This window comes from Heloderma suspectum, chromosome 5, assembly GCF_057233095.1.
Source record: "Heloderma suspectum isolate Gila_16-S chromosome 5, 16-S_ref, whole genome shotgun sequence".
In the NCBI taxonomy this organism is placed as follows: Eukaryota; Metazoa; Chordata; class Lepidosauria; order Squamata; family Helodermatidae; genus Heloderma; species Heloderma suspectum.
Window position 1 is genome coordinate 166,790,114 of NC_139462.1, and position 19,892 is coordinate 166,810,005.

The following is a 19,892-nucleotide window of genomic DNA, read 5'->3' on the forward strand; positions in this document are numbered from 1 at the left end:
TTTCTTTTTAAATGGCTCTTTAGTTCTCTGGCCTTTCTCTCCCTTGAAATCTTAGCTCTTGGTGCTTACTGTGATTTTTCCATTTTTCTTTGATCTGCATGTTACTGAGCCTAGGGTAACAATTTTGCTGGCTGGCTCAGTTACATTTTGGGAGTCTCAAAAAGGACTTCTTGTTTTGATTCATTTGCCTCAGGCTAATTCAGCATGATCAAATGTGCAAATAATGCCCTAATAAATGCTATACAATGTTTTAGTACTGATGCATGCTGGGTGTTGTACAGAACATAGGAGTAACTAGTCTTATTCATTAGAGGTGCTGGAGTTTCTATTTGTGGGCTATATTAAGTAAGTAAGAAAGTAAGAGTGGCTGTCCTAGAATGCCACTGTGTTTAATTGCATGAAATTGAGCATAGTTGAATATTTGGCATCAGTGTGCTACAGTTTTTCTGCAGTAGAAGTGTGGGAGGTAGAGATATTATACCTCATTATTATAAGATGATAGGCTTATAGATGGCCTATTGGTAATTGATCAACAAATGGGAAGAGTGCTTAGAATCAATCAAGTTATTTATTTTAGACTTGTCACCTGTCATATCAGGAGCATTCAGGATGTACAAAAACACTGAGTTGGATCCAGAAGTTAGATCCCATTGAAATCAATGTGAAAAGTAAGTAATGTCTAACTGAAGTTCTATTGATTTCAGTGGGAAATAAGTGTGACTAGTGGAGGGAGCAATCCTATAGGGATAGGTGGCTGCCTCCAAACTCGGAGGTGACCCCCTATCCCATGCATGGCAGGAGGAACATGGAGGGGATCGTCCTGCATTCACAGCTAGACAGCCAATTTTGGCTGTCTAGCCATGGTACATTGGAGTGCGGGGTGGGGAGGTCAGGCGACACATAGGAAATGTCGTACTGGCACTTCCACAATCCCTGTGGTGCATCCACCCAGGTGCATCCACCCAGATTTTGGGGCTTCCCCCTCAGCTCCTGCATCACAGCCTGCCTCATTAAATAGTGCCCCCTGACCCTCTGTGTAGGATTGGGGGCGGGGGCTGGCAAGAGCATAGAAGTCCATCTCTGCCAGTCCAGTTACACATGCCTAAATCTAGATCCAACCCATTGATTAGTGTTAGCATGAGGAAGAATTCAAACTGCTATTAAAATTCTTCATAAAAATTCCAGTGAAGATGTATTATGTTTTGTTAAGTGGCACAGGGCTGCCATCTTTAGTGTACTTGCCAAGGAAGATGTCCCATCGCATTTCATTCTTCTGAGTAAACGCATTAAAGATCTGGCTACAGGATCATATTGCTGTTGCTCCTGCTTCTAGCTAAAGAAAGTATGCATCCAGTTTTTCTATTAAGGGGTGGTGGTGGGAAACAAATTTTTGTTCAAGGTATGTGTCACATGAGTTTCCTGTATAAACTTTTCCTTCTTGGCATATTTAATATAAACTAGTTCATTTTTCAAGTATATTCTGTGGTGGTGTTGCAAAATACATTTCAACTGTAATTTGCATGCAGTTCACCAATATACTTGTTTTATTGTTTAAAAATATCAATTATATGCTGCTGTGGGAATTTTATTCTTAAATCAATTTACACTTTAAATTGGTGTCATTTCATTTCTACCTTGTCTACCCTCCCCTCCCTTTGCCTGGGGAAGTAGTTTAACTTCTGCATTTAACTGCATTTGAGCTCTCTTTTGGGTTAGTGGCACTGCTGGTACTCAACTTTATGGAGTAATTGGATCAGCAAGGAAAAAAGACCATTATAGCCCATATCTACCCTATCACAAAAGCACACCACACTGAGTATTTACTAAGCATGCTGCTGTTTTCCCTGGTCGTAAGCCCCATTGAAATTGGCAGGACTTAACTTCTGAGTAGCCTCATGTAGAGAACATGTTTTGTCTTCAGAATGATTGGTTCTGTGCATATGCATGTTTATGCAACTTACAGGTCTAATAGAAACAAGTGTCATTTTTAATTTGCCAGCTCTGAAAATAGGATGCCATTTTTAAAATCAAGTCCAGCATTTAAGCATTTAAATGTATATTAGTTTAAATGTTAAAACAGCAGTAACTGAAGTTTCTAATTGGTATTTGTCTAAGTATTTTGCCATTTTAAAAATAGGTCTCTATCCAGGGAAGATTGACATTTACATTAAGGCAATTTAAAACTGGTGGTGATTTAAATCCAGTTTCTAATTAATTTTCTGGACAGGCATGGTTACTAATTATAACAATTAAGGGAGCAATCCTATGGCCACTAGACACTGTCTAGAGGGTCATAGGATATGCTCATTTCCAGGAACCAACCTCAGAGTCCACACTCCATGGTCGGTTCCCAGAAAACTGACCTCCCCCCTCGTCTGCACTGCCTCAGAGGCAGCATGGAGAAGCCCTGTCCTCCATGCTCAGAAGAGGAGCACGAAGTGACTGAAAAGGGGCGTTCCAGGGGGCATTCCGGGGCGGGGAGAGCGGATCTGCACATACAACACATCCAATGGCAGCTTCCGCCCCCCACCGCCGCTAGATAGCTGAAAACAGCTGTCTAGCAAAAAATAGCAAGGCAGGAGAGGCGCGGAGGGAACGATCCCCCTGTGCCTCTCCTGCCTTGCTTTGGATAGGTGGTCACCTCTGAGTTCAGAGGCAGCTGCCTATCTTGATAGGATTACGCCCTAAATGTATTTCTATAGAATCAAGTAGAGCCTTTATACTACCTAGGAGCATAATCCCAAAGTTCTAGTCTTGTATGTTGTGTGGCTGTTGAAGAATTTATATCTGCTTAGAGGCAGGAGAGCAATTAGCACATTAAACAAGGACACTAAACAAGGTGACTTAACTTGGAACAGGAAGATATGTACTCAGAATCAGCAAGAGCCAGTGTGGTGTAGTGGCAAGAGTGCTGGACTAGGAGCTGGGAGATCCGGGTTCTAGTCCCCACTCGTCCATGGAAGCTCACTGGGTGACTTTGGGCCAGTCACACACTCTCAGCCCAACCCACCTCACAGGGTTGTTGTTGTGAGTATAAAATGGAGAGGAGGAGGATAATGTAAGCCGCCTTGGGTTCCTTGCAAGAGGAAAAAAGGCGGGGTATAAATGCAATCAATCAATCAAAGGGCTGGTAGTTATTGTGTAGATCAGAGTTTTTCTGTGAGGTGACAAGTAAATGCCCAAGCCCTTTCTTTGACATGGGGAATGCATGTGCACACAAGCCTGGGGTTTCCTTTGCTATTGTGGAAAACGCTGAGCAGTGCTGCCACAGTTTTCCCAGCAGGACAGTCTAGGTGGCTGCTAGAAATGACCTAATGTGCTGCTCTTTTTGCACCCCTGACCTAAATGGTTTTCATCCAGTGTATTTGAAGGACTGCCTGCACCCATATGAACCTGTCTGAGCCTTGAGATTGGCCTCCAAGGCCTGCTCTTTGACTGACATAAAGAGATATCAGGTTGGCAGATACTAAGGCCAGGGCCTTTTTGCTGGTGGCCCTTTCCTTGGAAGGTAGGTATGCCCCCCTGTATGGTTTCCTTAAAGCAGAACTTAATTAAAAAAAAAAATCTGTTCTGCTTTTTAATGACTATTTTACTGGATTGATACTCTAACTTCTCTTGTTTTCTTAAATTATTTTCAGTTTTAATGTCTTGTTTTTAATTGTTTTTGTATCTTGTTTTTTCTCATCTTATAAGCTCCTTTATTATGGTTCTCCCTGAAAGGCGGACATAAATGTATTTAATCATTTTTAAGAGTTTATGGATGTAGATTTGTGTATATTACATTCAGATTTCATTTTTAGCCAGGTTATTTTTAATGTAATAAAACACTTCAGAAAGTTAATTAATTTAATATAACTGACACTTCAAAAAGAACAACGTCCAGCTGCCTTGCGTTTTTGGCTAGACAGGCTAGACAATTTTGCCTGTCTAGCTGGGGAGCTTCGGCGTGGGCTGGGGGAGGCTGTGCAGCATACAGGAAGCTGCGTAAAGCGGCTTCTGCAGTCTCCTCCCCTCCTTGCCCCTTGGACCACCCCCTTTTCCCTCTCTCTGTGCTCCATTTCTGAGTGTGGAGATGGGGAAGAACTGCGCTGTCTACGAGGGGGTGCAGGAGGGAGCAGGGAGCGCAGTTTCTGGACCATCTGGACAGAGCCCTGGTCACGACTTCAGATCCCAGGAACTGAAGTATGCTATGTCCCTCAGATGCTGTTTCGGGGACATAGGACTGCATCCTAAATATTTCTTACTAGTAAACATGCAGTTAGGGTTGATTTAGTTTCTGTAAAGGGTTAGCTAGCATAGTGACTCACTTAATAGCTTTATTTACAAATACTTTGTCTGTGCTTGTGGGACACGTTTCTTTGCAGGTTGGCAAGCACAGACATAATGAATACTGTTTGCAAGAGCAACCCAAGGCAGGAGGTTGCCCCTCCTAATATTTTGTGTAGAACTGCACCAAATTGCATTTGGACATTAGTTATCACCCAGTTGTTGTGGGCTGCTTTTGTGATGTTCATTCTAGGCTGTGAGTGGGAAAAGGTTTTATGTATTTGTGAATGAACACGTTTCATTTTGTATTGTTTTTAGATTATGTTTTTATGATGTTTATTTGTATCATGCTGATTGAGGTTTATATTGATTATGGGGTTGTTGTTTTCCTGTTAATCAAGAATTTCTGTATCGTGTGTATAAGTTATTTCGAGAATGCTTTTTGTGGTGGAAAGCAACACATAAATTTTAATAATAACAATAGTTGCTGCAGTTCTAAAATTAAGGAGTTATTTGCCATGTGTTTGGTATTTTTATTTATTAGGTTGCTCCATTATTTTTTAAATGGACTAGATTTTGAAATGTTTATGCTGTTTTAGTTGTATTTTACATTTTTTCATTATAAGTTGCCTTGTGAGAGCTATGCCCTAAAAATAGCAATCTATAAATAAGTTTATAAATAAATTAGGAACGTGGGAGAGAGGCTCTTAGCAAAAGATGTTGCTTCAGTGGCTCATACATTTCAGCTACTTATGCTTCACTTGTTGCCTGTATATGAGGAGTTCCTTGCTGAGATCCAGACATACATGCCCTGTGTGTTGATTTCCCCTCTGTGGCAGTCACTTGTATTTCATGGGGTACGGCTTTGGGGAGATTCCTCCAATCTGTTGGGAGGGCTTCTTAGAGGGCACCAGAAAAATTCCCATGCATGTCTGGAATACCACACACAGTGCTTTGTTTGCCAGCTATTTTCTTATTTAGCTGGAGTATAGGGGTCAACTTTTATTTAAGAAATGAATGAAATATATTGATCACACTTTGAAATCACTGTCTAGATCAGGGTTAAGCAACCTGGCACCCTCCAGATGTGTTACTGTACTTTTAAACTGCCCAATAACCAAAGTTATCTGGGCATTGTGCAATACATTAAAAACATTAAATACGAACATTAAAGCAAGGAATAAAAACACTGTAGAATAAAACCAAGATAAAACCAGCAGCAAAGAATAAAACAATTCCAGCACATAAAAGCAAATTAAAACCACTAGCAGAATAAAGTACTAAAAGCACTTTAAAAAACCCAGTTCTTAAAATGCCTGGGAGAATTTAAAAAAAAATTTACCTCGCACCAAAAGACTTTAATGTAGGTGCCGGGTGAACCTTCCTTCAGGTAACCTGATCCCAAGCCAGGGACTACAACCCCCATTAGACTCAGTCAGCATAGCTAATGCTCAGGAGTCATGGGAGTTGTAGTGCAAAACATTCTACCCTGTCACAAGGTGTGCCCTGCTGCCAAGGGGACCATGTCCCTCTGTTCTTTTTCCATGCCAAATGACCATGGGGATCATGGTCTTTTTCTTGCTGATGATCCAGTATGTGTGGTGGAGGAAGGTTTGCATTTAATGACAGGTGTTCGTTGTTGTTTTGAATGAGCATACCTCGTACTACACCTATGTATTTAATATGTGCCATAGACAAGCACAATATGCATAGGCCTAGTGTTCCGCTCGCCCCAAATCACAAATTGAGACAAATATTACCAGAAATATAGTATGTATGTGATATTAATAAGGCTCACTTTTTAAACCTTTCCAGGGGAAGATGGAGCAGGTAAAACTAGTTTAATTGGAAAACTTCAAGGAATTGAGGAATACAAGAAAGGAAGAGGAATGGAATATTTGTACTTGAGTGTGCATGATGAAGACAGAGATGGTAAGTACCAGTTCAGATAACAAAAACAGTGAGAATATTAAATTCTTGATTGCTTTGGTATATACTAGCCTTTTCAAATGCATGACATGTTCAGTAGTCAGCAACTACCAGATACCACCTAAAACATGCCCTAGCTGCCTGCTCCTTCTGTTGTGGAAAAGGGATTTGGCAGGCTTGGAAAGGGTGAATTGTGAGAGGAGGACCATATTGGAGTGGATATTGGCTGGCTGTGGGTGTTGTTGATTATGGCATGTAGTAAGCCCTACTTGCTATTCCTTCCACTCTCCATAATTTTGCTTTAGCCTTTGTCTGCATCATCCACTTCCTCGCTTTTTCTCCTAAGATTTCTAATCCCTTCCCACCTCTGAACCAAACCATGCCATTTTTCTCAGTCCGATATTTCTAGCTTGCCTTCATTTTGCCTCTTTCCTCTGCTCTGGTTTCTCAGCTTTTGCCTCCTGTTTCCTTCTCCCTTTTGTTTCAAAAACTCACCCACCCCATTTCCCCCCTAGTCTTTTTGCCTTTTCTTTTCACCTTTCCTCTTCCCTCCCTCCTTTATCCATTTTAAACCTCCTTTTTTCTACTCTTTTCCATATATTTCAATCTACCTAGTGTAGATAAAGCCCTGCAGATGCCAGAGAATTCTGAAAGTTTTGTATATTGCCAAAATATTTTCCCAAGGAGCACAACAGCTCTTGAAACCTAACAAACATCAAAATGGTCCCACCAGTCATCTTAATTGTTTAAACCACTGCTGTTAAATGAAGATAAAGAGGAGCATTTATGATTCATTACAAAATAAAGCTATTCATTCCACCTGTTTAAAATTTCTCAGACTATATATTATTAATACAATTTCAAAGATAAAAATACATTTCTGACCCTGCTGATGAACGTGAGAATTTCTCTGGAATTTTACATTGGCAGCTTCCAGGCCACCTTAGCTTTCAATCTTAATTTTAAATCTGACAAGAATGTCAGTATTTAAGGGAGCAATCCTATGTCCGCTAGTCAGCGGCTAGACTGCCATAGGATACGTCGGTTTCCGGGAACCAACCTCAGAGCCCGCGCTCCAAGGTTGGTTTCTGGAGAACCGACCTTCCCCGACTCTCGAAATCAGCTGTCTAGCTGCAAATGCAGGGCAGCTGAAGTGCAGAGGGGACGATCCCCTCTGCGCTTCTACCCTGCATTGGATAGGTGGTCACCTCCGAGTTTGGAGGTGCTCACCTATCCAGGTAGGATTGCTCCCTAAATATGTGCATTCCACCTAAGGATCATTGATCCTCCTTTCAGTGTTTTCTGGTCACTTCAGCGTCATTACTCAAAACAATATAAACCAATAGTTCTGATGTAAAGCCATTCACTTTAGTCTTAATGTTCCTAAATTCTGGCTAGCTCCAAATAATCTTAAACCGTAATAGAATCTTGAAGTACCTGTTTTATGCAGCTATGAAATTTTTATATGTTCTGTAGACATAATATTTCAGTACTAGTACTATCTTGATGCAACTAAATAAACATTTAAGTCTGGGCACAATACAATTAACTCAATCCACCAGTGGAAGGTTTCTGTTAGTGGAATGGGTTAAGTGGCACATTTTTCAGTTATTCCCCCTCTCTCCTGTAGCCCCCTTCACCCCCATAAATCTGCTCCAGAGGGTTATCTAACTCTCTGTAGCAGGGCTTTTTGTGGGGAGGGCTACAGGTGAAGGGGGAATTTACCTCTCCCCATTCCATTGACTGAAGTCTTCCGTTGACAGATGAGGTTGGTTGGATTCTACCATCTGGGGTTTTTTTTTCCCCATAAAAAAAGTAGATGAGAACTACCTAGTATCTAAATTCAGTCTCATAAGAATTTGGATCTAAAACTGTTCTATATCACATTGGAAGTATATGTATAAATACTAGCAGTAATGATAGACTATGCTCCATGTTGACTTCTGGTTGGAACCAATGTCGCCCTCGCAGCATTCCGCGGAGTTTCCATGGGATGCTATCTCAAACAGCTTTTTAAAAGGTTGAAAAACCTTTTCATCTCCCCCCTGGAATTAAAGGGGCGGGGGCAAGGCAGCAGCTGGATGTGATCTTGGAGAAAAGTACTCTCCGTGAAGAAGGGGGTGGTGGATTCTGAGACTACCCTCCCAGAGCGTAAACATCGCAAAAAGCTGTTTTGAAACTCCTATCTAATAGGAGAAAACAGGGCTGATGTGTTCTATTGTAATATATGGATTAAGAAATATCAACAACATCTGAGGGATGGTTTAAGAAATGTCAACAATATCTGAGAATATCTGAGAATATCTGAGGACCTGCAAGATTTGTTTGAAGAGAAACATGGCTACAGCGAGGAGAAAGAAAGGAACTGCATCACCGCCCACTCCCCCTGTACCTCCACTGGCAAAGGCTCTGAGAACCGAAGGTTTAGGGGAATTACTTACACTGATAAAAACTTTATCTTTGCAATTTGCTGAGCAAGCTAAGAGGTTGGATTCAATCAAAAATTCCATCACCACCCTGCAAGGAGCTGTGGATTTAATTAACACTTCTTGGCAAAAAATGGAGGCGAAGGTTAACGAGCTGCAAGATAGGATGACAGCGAACGAAACTATGACACAAGCTCTTTTCAAAAATCTCTGTGTCAGAATTTCCCAACTGGAGGCCTTCATGCGCAGATCCAATGTACGTATTATTGGTATTAAAAATTTGCCTAGAGATGTCAATTTGCCTACTTTTGTAGACAAGCTTTTGCATGAGATACTCCCTGTGCCATCTGATTATTTACTTGATATTGAGCAGGCATGTCGTGTGCCAAATGCTAAAGGGACTGGCTATACGATTATAGTCCAAACTGCAAGATTCTCCACAAAGAATTATATCCTGCGTTTGGCAAGAGAGGGTGGAAATCTTTTTTGGAAACAAGATAAAGTTATGTTATTTCCGGATTACATCAAAGAGGTGGCTGATAAAAGAAGGCAATTAATCAAGGCGAAAAATAGGGCAAAACAGATGAACTTACAATATCACTTAAAATATCCTGCTACATTTTGCATTGTTTCTGAAGGTCAGATGAAAAAGTTCATAAATCCTGAAATGACGGAGGCATGGCTGAATGTAAAAATGCGTGAGATTTCTGTTCCAGCCCCATGAACTGGAATCTTTAAACAAGTTTTGTTAACTGTCTGTTTAGTCTGCATGATTCAGGCTAGGTCAGAGATAACTGATTATACATACATTCGTTTGCTTTCTTTCATTTTTCTTCTCTTTTTTATTTTTCTTTACATTCTTGTTCTCTAAAACGGATATGATATACTGTATTTAAATATATTGTTTGAGGGTGTACTGTGCACACTCATTTATATATCTACTATAAAATATATTACTGACTGTTGTAAGGTTGCTTTCAAACTTTATTGTTATATAGCATAATTTCATCTTTTTTGTTATTACTATTATTATCTTTACTATAAGATTACTTAGTAAAATTTTTGGTTGGTTAAACTGTTAAGCTTTATTATTATATTCTAACTTAAGGGCAATATATGGTTACTGGGAATGAATTGTAGGCCTGCTTCCTTGCTGTAAGACTGATGATATGATATTGAAATGTGAGGTTGATTATTAAATTGTAATATTGCTAATGTTATAGGTATAGTTTTTGAATTAGAATGGGATCTGAAGCCCATGTGTATTGGAGTTTAAATTTAACCCTTTAAAAAAGAAAGGGGGGAAAATCCTCTTTTTTTTCCCTTTTCCTTTATTCTTCTTTTTGGTATTGTTGTGTCCTCCTAAGAATATTGTACTGTTGGAAAATTGTAGTTATTGATCATGTTGTTGCTATTGTTTATTTCATTTATAAAGACAAAAATAAAAGGTATTTTCAAAAAAAGATAGACTATGCTCCATGTCAATTAAACCTTATTTTCTGCTTTTTTTAATAGATCAGACAAGATGTAATATATGGATATTGGATGGTGACCTCTATCATAAAGGTCTACTTAAATTTGCAATGGAAGCCATCTCTTTAAAGGACACTTTGGTTATGTTGGTGGTAGATATGTCTAAGCCATGGACTGCTTTAGACTCTTTACAAAAATGGGCAAGTGTTGTAAGGGAGCATATTGACAAATTGAAAATTCCTCCTGAAGAAATGAAAGAAATGGAACAAAAGAGTGAGTATTTTAAAAGTGCAGAAACGTGATAGGTGTTGGTGGAGAGGGCAGGAATCTAAATTTGTCTTTGTATAAATGCACTGTTTGCAGAAGATTTTGTATAGCTAAGAGGTATTGCCTCTTGTCAACCTCTCATACAAAAGGAGCTTTAATGATAGCATGTTTGTCAACTGATTAACTATATTTGTATATGGTCTTAAGCTTTATAATAGATTTATAAAGGCTTTTTGTTGATCATTCAGTTTCTCATTATAATATACTGTAGTTGAAGTACCCAGTGTACAAGGTAATGCAGCTGTATTATAAAGTAACTTTATCTTCACAATCTGTTTTGAGAACTGTATTATAGTTGAGAGAGAACTGTAGTTTGCCTTGAACAATATAAATTTATAATTATATTGTTTTGAGAACTATAATTACAAATGTATTATAATATAAAGTATGGCTTTATCTTCACAATTTTTCTTGAGAATTACATGGTTTAGCACATGATGATCAGTTAGTTATATATTTGTTCCTGGAATAACGATTTTAAGTCCATTGTAAAAGTGCTATGTTCTATGGAGTTCAGTGCCTATAGAGAGAACTAAGTTAAATCTTTTACATTACAATTGTCTGTTTGTATTGCACCTGCAGTATGCTTCAAACTCTTAATTTAGAGGTGCCAAGATAGTGATAAATCAGATCCATGTTTACTTATAAGGAGTACTTTATTGAGTATAGTCAGCACACAGGTGTACCTAATGGCTGGATCAGACAGCTTCTCTGAACACAGAGCCATGGGCTAAAATGGGTTTTATACCATACATGTTAGCAGTGAGGCAGCATGACAACAGCAAGCATTATTTAGCATTCATCTACAACTTTACCAGCACAGACACCTGTAGCTTTAAGGCAAACAAGCCTCACTTCCCAGGCACATCCTTATAAGACACTTCAGCTCGTTAGTATGGAGTGCACTGAGGCTGTACTATCTACCTTTGACTCATCCTGGTAAATCAAGAGGCCTGTTAGCGAAAACAGCCTGCCAACTGAACCAAAGTCAGAGAGCACTATGGATCATCTAAGCCCCTCTAAAACTACTGATAGCTTGGTTCAGGCCTGGGGCCTTACATCTCCCCCCCCCCCACCAGATGATCAAAGGGCGATTGAATCTTCACGTCACAATCTCTTCTTACTGAGAGGGCCGGATCTTCTTTTCCCTGCCGTTTGATTACCAGGGGGTTGACATCTACCTGAATGTATACTTTACAAGCACACAAAAAGCCGTCAATAATGGTCAAAATTATTGCAACCACTCGCTTCCACCCCCCACCCCCCGATTCCTTGCAACCAGTCTGAAATCGGGTCGAAGAGGGACTCCCCTTCTAGGTGATGTATCTTCTCACTTTGCACATACAGAGCCCTGATGCTGTGATTTAGCACACTGTGCTTGTCAGGAATATACAGGCAGCATTCCTGCTGCAGCATGGCACAAACACCGCCCTGGGCTGCTGTAATCATGTCTAAGGCCAGGCTGTTCTGCAAAACAGCAGTTCTCATGCTTGTCATCTCTATCTCAATGGTTTCTACTGCCTCAGCAGTGTTGTTCAATACCATTTTCATCACTCTTTCAAAAATATTCACTTTGTACATTATTGTGGCTACTCCAGCCCCAGGTAATAAGCTCTAAGCATAATCGGCCGAACTGAAGATGCCTCTTTGCCATCTCACCTTCCAAGCCCTGTAATTGCCTACTGCAGGGCTCTTCAAGGTATTCACAAACCTATAGGGACCCCACAGCAGTCCCAGGGAGCATCTTCCAATCCACCCTGGGGGCAAACATGGCCACGCTTTTTCTCCACAGATCCAATAACTACCATTAGGGGCAGCCCAGCTAATGCCAGGGCGCTCTTTCCAATTTATGCACACCCATTCTTGGGCATTGTCACCAGGGCATGCATGTATGGTCTGGCACCCCCTACTGAACCCCACTTGTCGTTGAAAGTGTGGTGCTATTCTGTTGTATAGTAAACAAAATGTAACTATTTTGAATGCAATATTTGTGTTTCTCATGAAGTTCAGAATATTTCGTTGGTAGGAGTATTAGGAAGGTATTAGGAAGGACAACAGTGGGATGAGGGAGTTGGGTAGTACATCCTACCCTTTTATCTAGGAAGTGTCGTGTTACTGCCCCTTTGCTTTCAGAGTCTTCAAAATATATTGCTTTGACCTTATTCATACTGTAGTAAGAAACCCCCTGTAGAAGAAAGCAGAAAATGTTTGCCTGTTAAAATCAGTATACCCTGTACTCATTCTGCTTTATGTCTTGGACAACTGCAATATGCATTGCATAAGGACAGACCTGGTTGCAAGCAAGGGGAAGGAGTCTTAGAAAGGGATCTCTTGATGTTTAAAATAGATTTTTCAAGGGCTAACTGCATGCTGCACAGTCATACACAGATTAGAGCCAAAAGGCTGGGTTTGTTTTCTTTCTCCTTCCACCTTTGTTTTAATTTAAAGAAACTTGTTTTCAGGAAAAGGTGATTAAGAGTGGAGAAATGGTGGGGAGGAGGGAGGGTGTGTTCTCCACCTGCCATTTCCCTGCTGCAAATTGCACATTTCTGAAGTGGCTTTTAAAAAAAACAAACCATTTTGCTCTAATATGTGTCTTGGCACATAATGGGCCAGTTTGCATGACATGACAGCCCATTGTGGGTTAATAATGACAGCTGATGTGTGCCAGCTGTCATTATTAATATGCATGCCTCAGCTGGATGTTGCCGTGGCATGTCATGCAAACCTGGCTAGAAGGGGCTACTTGAGGATTAATAACCCTCACATAACCCTAAAACAGACTGTGGATAACGTGAGAGTTGTTTAATCCTCAAATAACCCCCACCACTTGGTTTGCATGACACGATAAGCCACAGCAACCCTCAGCTAGGGCTTGCATATTTATAATGGCAGAAACATGTGCCATGGTGCCCCGAGGGTTAATTAACCTACAGTGGGCTGTCGTGTCATCCAAATCAGGTCAATGTGTACTTAGGCCCTTCATGTAACTAATTCATCCTTTTTACTGCATAGGCTTTTAAGTGTCTATTCTATGTACACATTTCATAAACATCCACCTATTGGGAAGAAAGTATCTTTTAACTTTAAAAACCAGAACAAAACCCTTTTAGACCAGACTTAAAAGAAGATAGTTGTGCTACTGGAAGCTTCCACATATTGGCAGGAATCGGATTGTCTTTTCCATTCTACAGGAAAGGTCAGAAATTCCTGAACAGGAGTTGCCATTCTGGTCTTATACCAGGGAGCTTATCTGGCAAAATATATTTCCAACAAAATGTTCCCATTGTCTCTTACCAACAGCTTTTCACCTACCAATGAAGATATTATCTGCTAAAAGCAATAGGGGAAGACCAAGGGGGTACAAATTGGCGGCGAAATGACAGCCGTCTTCATCTCCTTACATTTTTGGGATGCAGTCCTGATCCTGGAAGTTCTGGAAGTAAAAACAACAACAGTCTGTAGAATGATACAATAAACTACTACATAGCTTGGCAGAGGTGTTAGGTGTGTATGATAGGAACATTGCCTAAAAGCCAAGCAAATTCTCAACAGGGTTATTTGGAGATGAGGCTGGCTCTTAGGGAATCTTAAAATACCTGAAAGATCTACATGGTAAGAATTGCCATACATTATCATAGTCTTGGGGCCATAAAGATGTAAGGAAGTTGACATGAGCACTGATTTAAGTTTTTATTTTATTTTTGAGGCATGTCAGCATCTTCATGAAAAAGGGCAAACTCTGACTTTGAAATCAGCTTTTAGTAGAATGTCGTACTAAAGTATAAGGCAGTATTGGTTGAAACATTGGTCATGTAAATTGAATAACCTCTTGCAATGAAACAGTTTGTATTTGAGAGAACCTAAATTCTGTAAGGTTTAAACAAAGAACAAATAGCTATTGCTGTCCTCTTAACTGAAAAAGGATCTGATTTGAGCTTCCTTTTATATCTGTTTTGTTTTTATAGCTATTTTATCAACTAGATCTGCTGCCTTCTACCTGGTGCCTTCCAGATGTTTTAAACTACAACTCCCAGCATTCCTGACTATTGGCCATGTTGTCTGGAGCTGATGGGATTTGAAGTCCAAACCATCTGGAGGGCTCAACTAGATTGTCTTTTTCATTGTGTTTTCCTCTCTGTTGTGCAGCACACAACTTGTGACTATGAACTTTGTTAGATGTAGAAAATGTATCCAAGTGCCTTCAAAACTCAATTGTTTTTTTTTAATCTGGAACGATTATCATCATTATGGCACTGTGTTTTTTGAATCCTGCTATCTACTTCTTTTTTATCTCTATTTATTGGATACTTTGTATATTTATGACAAACATGGTTGATGCACAACTGGCAAAGCTAAATGGTACATAATGTATTTGGTATGAATACAGACTCTTTCAGGAACAAAGTAACTGCCCCTTAAAGGACCTGATCCAGTTTTTCTCTCTTTATATTTCAGTGGTAAGAGACTTCCAAGAATACATAGAACCAGGGGAAGACTTTCCAGCTTCTCCACAGAGAAGAAATACCTCATTACAAGAAGTAAAAGATGACAGTGTCATTTTACCACTGGGTGCAGATACACTAACATGTAACTTAGGCATTCCTGTAGTAGTAGTTTGTACAAAGGTTTGTTTCATATTTCATATTTTTGCATATCTTTAAGGGTCAGAATCGGGTTAAATGTCTTAAAATAAGTGGGCAGTAGTTTTATTAAACAATCAGTGTGAAGTCTGTGTATTTTACAATTAGCATGAGAATTTTTCACTTTCTCAAGTGTAATATTTAATCATTTCTTTGAATGGCTGAACAAAGTTGCTTTATATCTCAGGGATTTGTTGAAATTAATAGCCTGAATTCCACGAGGACGTATAATAGTTAGCAACCTTTAAGAACATTTTAATAGATAGTTCTACTGTTCCTTGTAGTTATACAAATCTAGTTATAAAAATCTATACACCCCCTTTTTAATATTGTTCAAATGTACTAAAATATTTTGACAAATAGGAACATTTTGTATCACTTTCTGGAAGTGTTTACCTACGTGCTTGTTTGAATTTGAGACATAGTTGATATACTTAAAAAGTACTTTCATTAGCTCTTGGTAATATATTGCAAGGGTAGGTGACTTGTGACTTGCCAGATCTTTTGACCTACAACTTCCATCAGCCATAGCCAGCATAGGTAATGTTGAGGGATGATGTGAATTGTGGCCCTCCTGATGTTTTGGCCTCCATGCTGCCCACCCTGATATATTGCAATACGACAATAGGAAAAAGGCAGTGTTGTAGGACCCAGATAATGTAAGGGGCTTAATGTTTAAAAACCAGCACCAAGACTAGAAAGTGAGTACAGGTACTGAATTGCTGGTGCAATGTGAGCCTTGTACTCTTTGCCCTGTCATGGGGTTGCCCAGAAATAGGCTTCAAGGAAGTCTCTTGAAGATAACCTTTTAGAATCTTGGGTTGCAGAGGGAGTTTCTTGAATGGATTAAATGTCTATATAAAATTCCCAAGTCCAATGAGATCTTGAGAACTCCCCCTTGTACAAATGCACTAGGTAAGGAAGTCTTCTATTGCTTTTGGATCCACTTCTTGGATCCACAAATTCAATCCACTTCTCCTTGGGTATCAAGCATACAAATGGTGGATTTGAGAGAGAAAGTATTGTTGTATGTGGCCGGTGCATTGCTGTTGTACTTGAAACTGGATCAGTCAGCACTGGCCGTCTTGGACCCAATTAACAACTTCCCTCCCTTGTTATACCATGAGACCAGTTGTTGTGGCTGTGGTGCCACATACCAAAGAATAATGGCACTACCATTCAAATGGCAGCTATTAGTAAAGTAAAATGCAACATCACTGTTTTTATCAAAATTCTTATGCTTATGAACCTAAAATTAATATTGCCCTGCAATTGTTGTAATTAAGACAATTTAAATTTAAGAGAATTTGCTATTTTCATGTGCTGTCTTAAGATAATTCCGATACAAAATTAAGCAACAGTGTAGGGAGTTGTTATATATCTCTACCCGATAGCATTGATGTCTCCTGAGATGTATGTAAGTGCTGTGCTGCTCAAATCGTATTTATGTTTATGTTTACTTGGATGAAAGTCCGCTAAGCTCAGTGGGAATTAGTCTTTAATAAGTGGGTTAAGGACTGCAGCTGTAAGTCTTTTAAATCTGTATTTTCAGTTGGAATATATTGGGGGAAAATAAGCTAGCAAGGTATCTAAATAATCAAATTAGGTATTCTGAGATTTATTTATTTTTTGCTGTATTTTGTCACAAGTACTACTGCATGGGGTGTGTGTGAACAGCATGGTCAGTTGATTCTGAGTTTAAGAATTCCTGCACTGTAAAACCTTGCTTTAAATTTAAACATTGCATAGTGTTTTTGAACAGTGTGTTTCTAGAATTGCACTGACAGAATGCTGCAGGTGCAATATTTATTTAAAATGGCCTCTCTCTTTTTTTACTTTGCAGTGTGATGCCATTAGTCTGCTGGAAAAAGAACATGATTACCGAGATGAGCACTTCGACTTCATTCAGTCACACATTCGATGGTTTTGTTTACAGTGTATCCTTTAAAATATAGATCTATTGTTAAAATTCAACCTAGAGTCAGATAGTGGCCAGATTTGCACCATCATGGGGGTAAAAAAGGCCATCGTGGCATCTTCCCCCAGCCCCACACCCATTGTTTACATAATTACTCACGTTGCAACCTCCTGCATGTTGTGGGTTGCAGGGTGGGTATGAAGCCACCGTGCCGGGTTCGGACAAGACACCAACTTGTGCTGCAGCGTGGGTAATTATGTAAACAACTGGCACATGCAGGGGTGCGGGGGAGAAGCCACTGTGACTTCTTTAACCCCTGAGATCATGCAAACCTAGTCAATCTGTAAGTCCCATCCCTTCGCGGATAGTGTTTATCAAGCTGCTTCATAGCCTCAGACTTTCATGTGAAATCTGAATGATGGGGATACTGGCTGCATTTGGATGTTCATATCTTGGCTTGGTCATATTTTCGTTTGAACTGGGAAACCTACCAACTTTGGAACAAGCCAGGATATTAACCTACAGTTTAAAGGTGGTTTAATATCCTGGCTTTTTCCAAAGCTGGTAACCATAGTATCCCAGTGCAGACAAAATGGAAAACTGGTTAATTAGAGACTTGGTTTGATTGCTCATGCTGCGAAGGGAGGAGCATAAAGGCTATACGGACAGGCAAAAGGCTTGTTCATGCCTCATTTTATTAAGCTAACGATACGATTGTCCAAACTGGGATACTATGAGGATAAAGAGAGCAAAGCGTATTGGGTAGCGCACTTATGTGAAAGGGTCCAAAGTCTTATTTTAGTGATGCCCAAGGACTTGATCATGCCAAGTGGGATGTTTTTACTTTTACCATATCAGAAATTGCTTTTGAAAGTACTTTGATTAAAAAGTGGCTTGCCATGTGGTATGAAGAGCCGTTGTTTGAGAAATACAAGACAACTCCCATCCCACGCTGCAGTACGTGGAACTAGTTTTACTGTTCTTTGGATTCTGGCCATGATACAACATTTTCATTGCAGTTGTAATATTAAAATTTAGTCTGATGGAGTGCTTACAAATGCTGTTCTTCAGTGATTAGCATTCTTCTTAGGACTGAAACATGGTCATTGCAATACAACAGACAGCTATATTTATTACCAGCACCCTATCCTTTGATTGTAGGCAGCAAACATGGGTAGGAGTATGTCATTTTACCTGTGATGTCATTGGGAAGCTCAGTAATCTCTAGTTCTGTAGACGTTGTGAGTGCTGAGGCTGTCTTGCAAATATAATCATTTCCATGCAGGAAAAGCTGCATCCCAAATAGGATGAACTTGTATATAACTGTTTCATCAGCTGTGCAGGTGGTAATGTATTTCTCCATAAATGCTTTTACCTGCATGGAAGTGAGGTTTCCGTAGGAAAACCATAATGTAAAGCAGTTGCAACCCTAATTTGTTTCAACAGAAGTTGTTGCTTAAAATATGAAATTGCAGTGCCGCTTCAGGTTAAACTGACTGGCTTTCCCACAAAAAAAACTTTATGCCAACATTTGGCATCTATTTTCTGTTTTTTGAGGCAGTGGAGGTTCCTCCATAAGGACAAATGGGATACCTCACCCCCGCTCTAAGAAAAAGGGGGGCAAATTAACCAGTTAAAGATTTCTTTGTGAACTAGGCTAAGTCACTGACTAACCCTGATTTTCTTTTGCCTGTCTAGTCCCATTACCTTTCTCTCATGACGCAACTCTAGTTTCAAGTTGGCTTTTCAGTCAGGCTTCACTCGTGTTGGCAGGAAAGCTGGGGGGGTGGGAAGGATGCCCTGCAGACTTGGGACTCAAATGATAAGCCTTCCTTGATCCAGTCTTCTCAGTACAGAGGGTGGAGGGGGCAATTACTTGTTTCACATTTGGGCCCCTCTTCTCAGGAAATTGGCAAAACATTCAGCCAGTGCCTCTGAGGCTGCCAACATCTGTAAAGCAATTTTCAGCCAATAGCATGAATCCAGTGAGCTTTGTGTGGGTCCGGCCCCTCAAACACCTGTCTGATTTCACTTCCCTCCAATTAGCGGACTTTTCCCTATTGGAGCAGGGTCATATAGTAACGAATTGTCATATTAGGAAGAAAAGATGCAATTTGAAAAATTTCCCTCTGCTTTGCTCTTTGCAAAAGGCCTCATTGCTGTAACAGGCCCAGCTGATGTAAAAAGGTAAGCCTGGCCAGATAGGCTCTTACATTCAAATTTGTGCCCCTGTGTCCCCTCCCTTCAAGGACATCTGTTCAAATTTGTGTCCCTTCTCTCCAAGTGTCAGATATGTCATTCTCTCTCTTTTTCTCTGTCTCTCTCTGTCATGCTCTCTCGCTCTCGCTCTCTCTCTCTCTCTCTCTCTCTCTCTCTCTCTCACACACACACACACACACACACACACTCACACACACACTCTTTATCCTCATAAAACCCTGTGGCTAAACTGTGAGAAAGTGGCTGGCCTAAGGTCACCCAGTGATCCAGCTACATGGCTGCATAAGAAAGTGTTCAATATCAATTTTTCCTTGATAGATAAAAAAGCATGAATGTTCTTAAACAATAAATTTGTGCACTAGAATTGGCACTCCTCCAGGATTGGCCTGGTCTCCCCAGGAATCACCATTTACCTCCAGGAGATTGTTGGAAGCAAACCTGGAGATTTTAATAATTCCATATTACGGGAAATATTTGGGGGTTGGGGGCAGAAGGAAATCTCCGAGAATAACTTCAGTCAGAGTTGGCAACTGTATTCTCCGCTGGGGTCCTGGGAGGGTTGTGTTGTGTATTGTCTTTGTTTTGTTGCTTCATACAGCCCTCACTGTGCACATGCTCAAAGGCTTTGCACATGAGCAGCATGTACAATAAACACTCTATATTTGAGATTCTGTGAATCACTCCCCTCCA

At 40.1% G+C, this 19,892-nt stretch overlaps 1 protein-coding gene across 1 annotated transcript in view; it reads left to right on the plus strand.

Annotated features, from left to right (window-relative positions):
• DYNC1LI1 (dynein cytoplasmic 1 light intermediate chain 1) overlaps positions 1 to 19,892 on the plus strand; it is a 41,058-nt gene that overhangs the window by 11,904 nt on the left and 9,262 nt on the right. The window contains exons 3-6 of the mRNA XM_084858255.1: positions 6,082 to 6,198; positions 10,137 to 10,367; positions 14,880 to 15,049; positions 16,908 to 17,001. Of these exons, the coding sequence (XP_084714381.1) occupies positions 6,082 to 6,198; positions 10,137 to 10,367; positions 14,880 to 15,049; positions 16,908 to 17,001 (612 nt within the window). The remainder of the gene's footprint in view (positions 1 to 6,081; positions 6,199 to 10,136; positions 10,368 to 14,879; positions 15,050 to 16,907; positions 17,002 to 19,892) is intronic.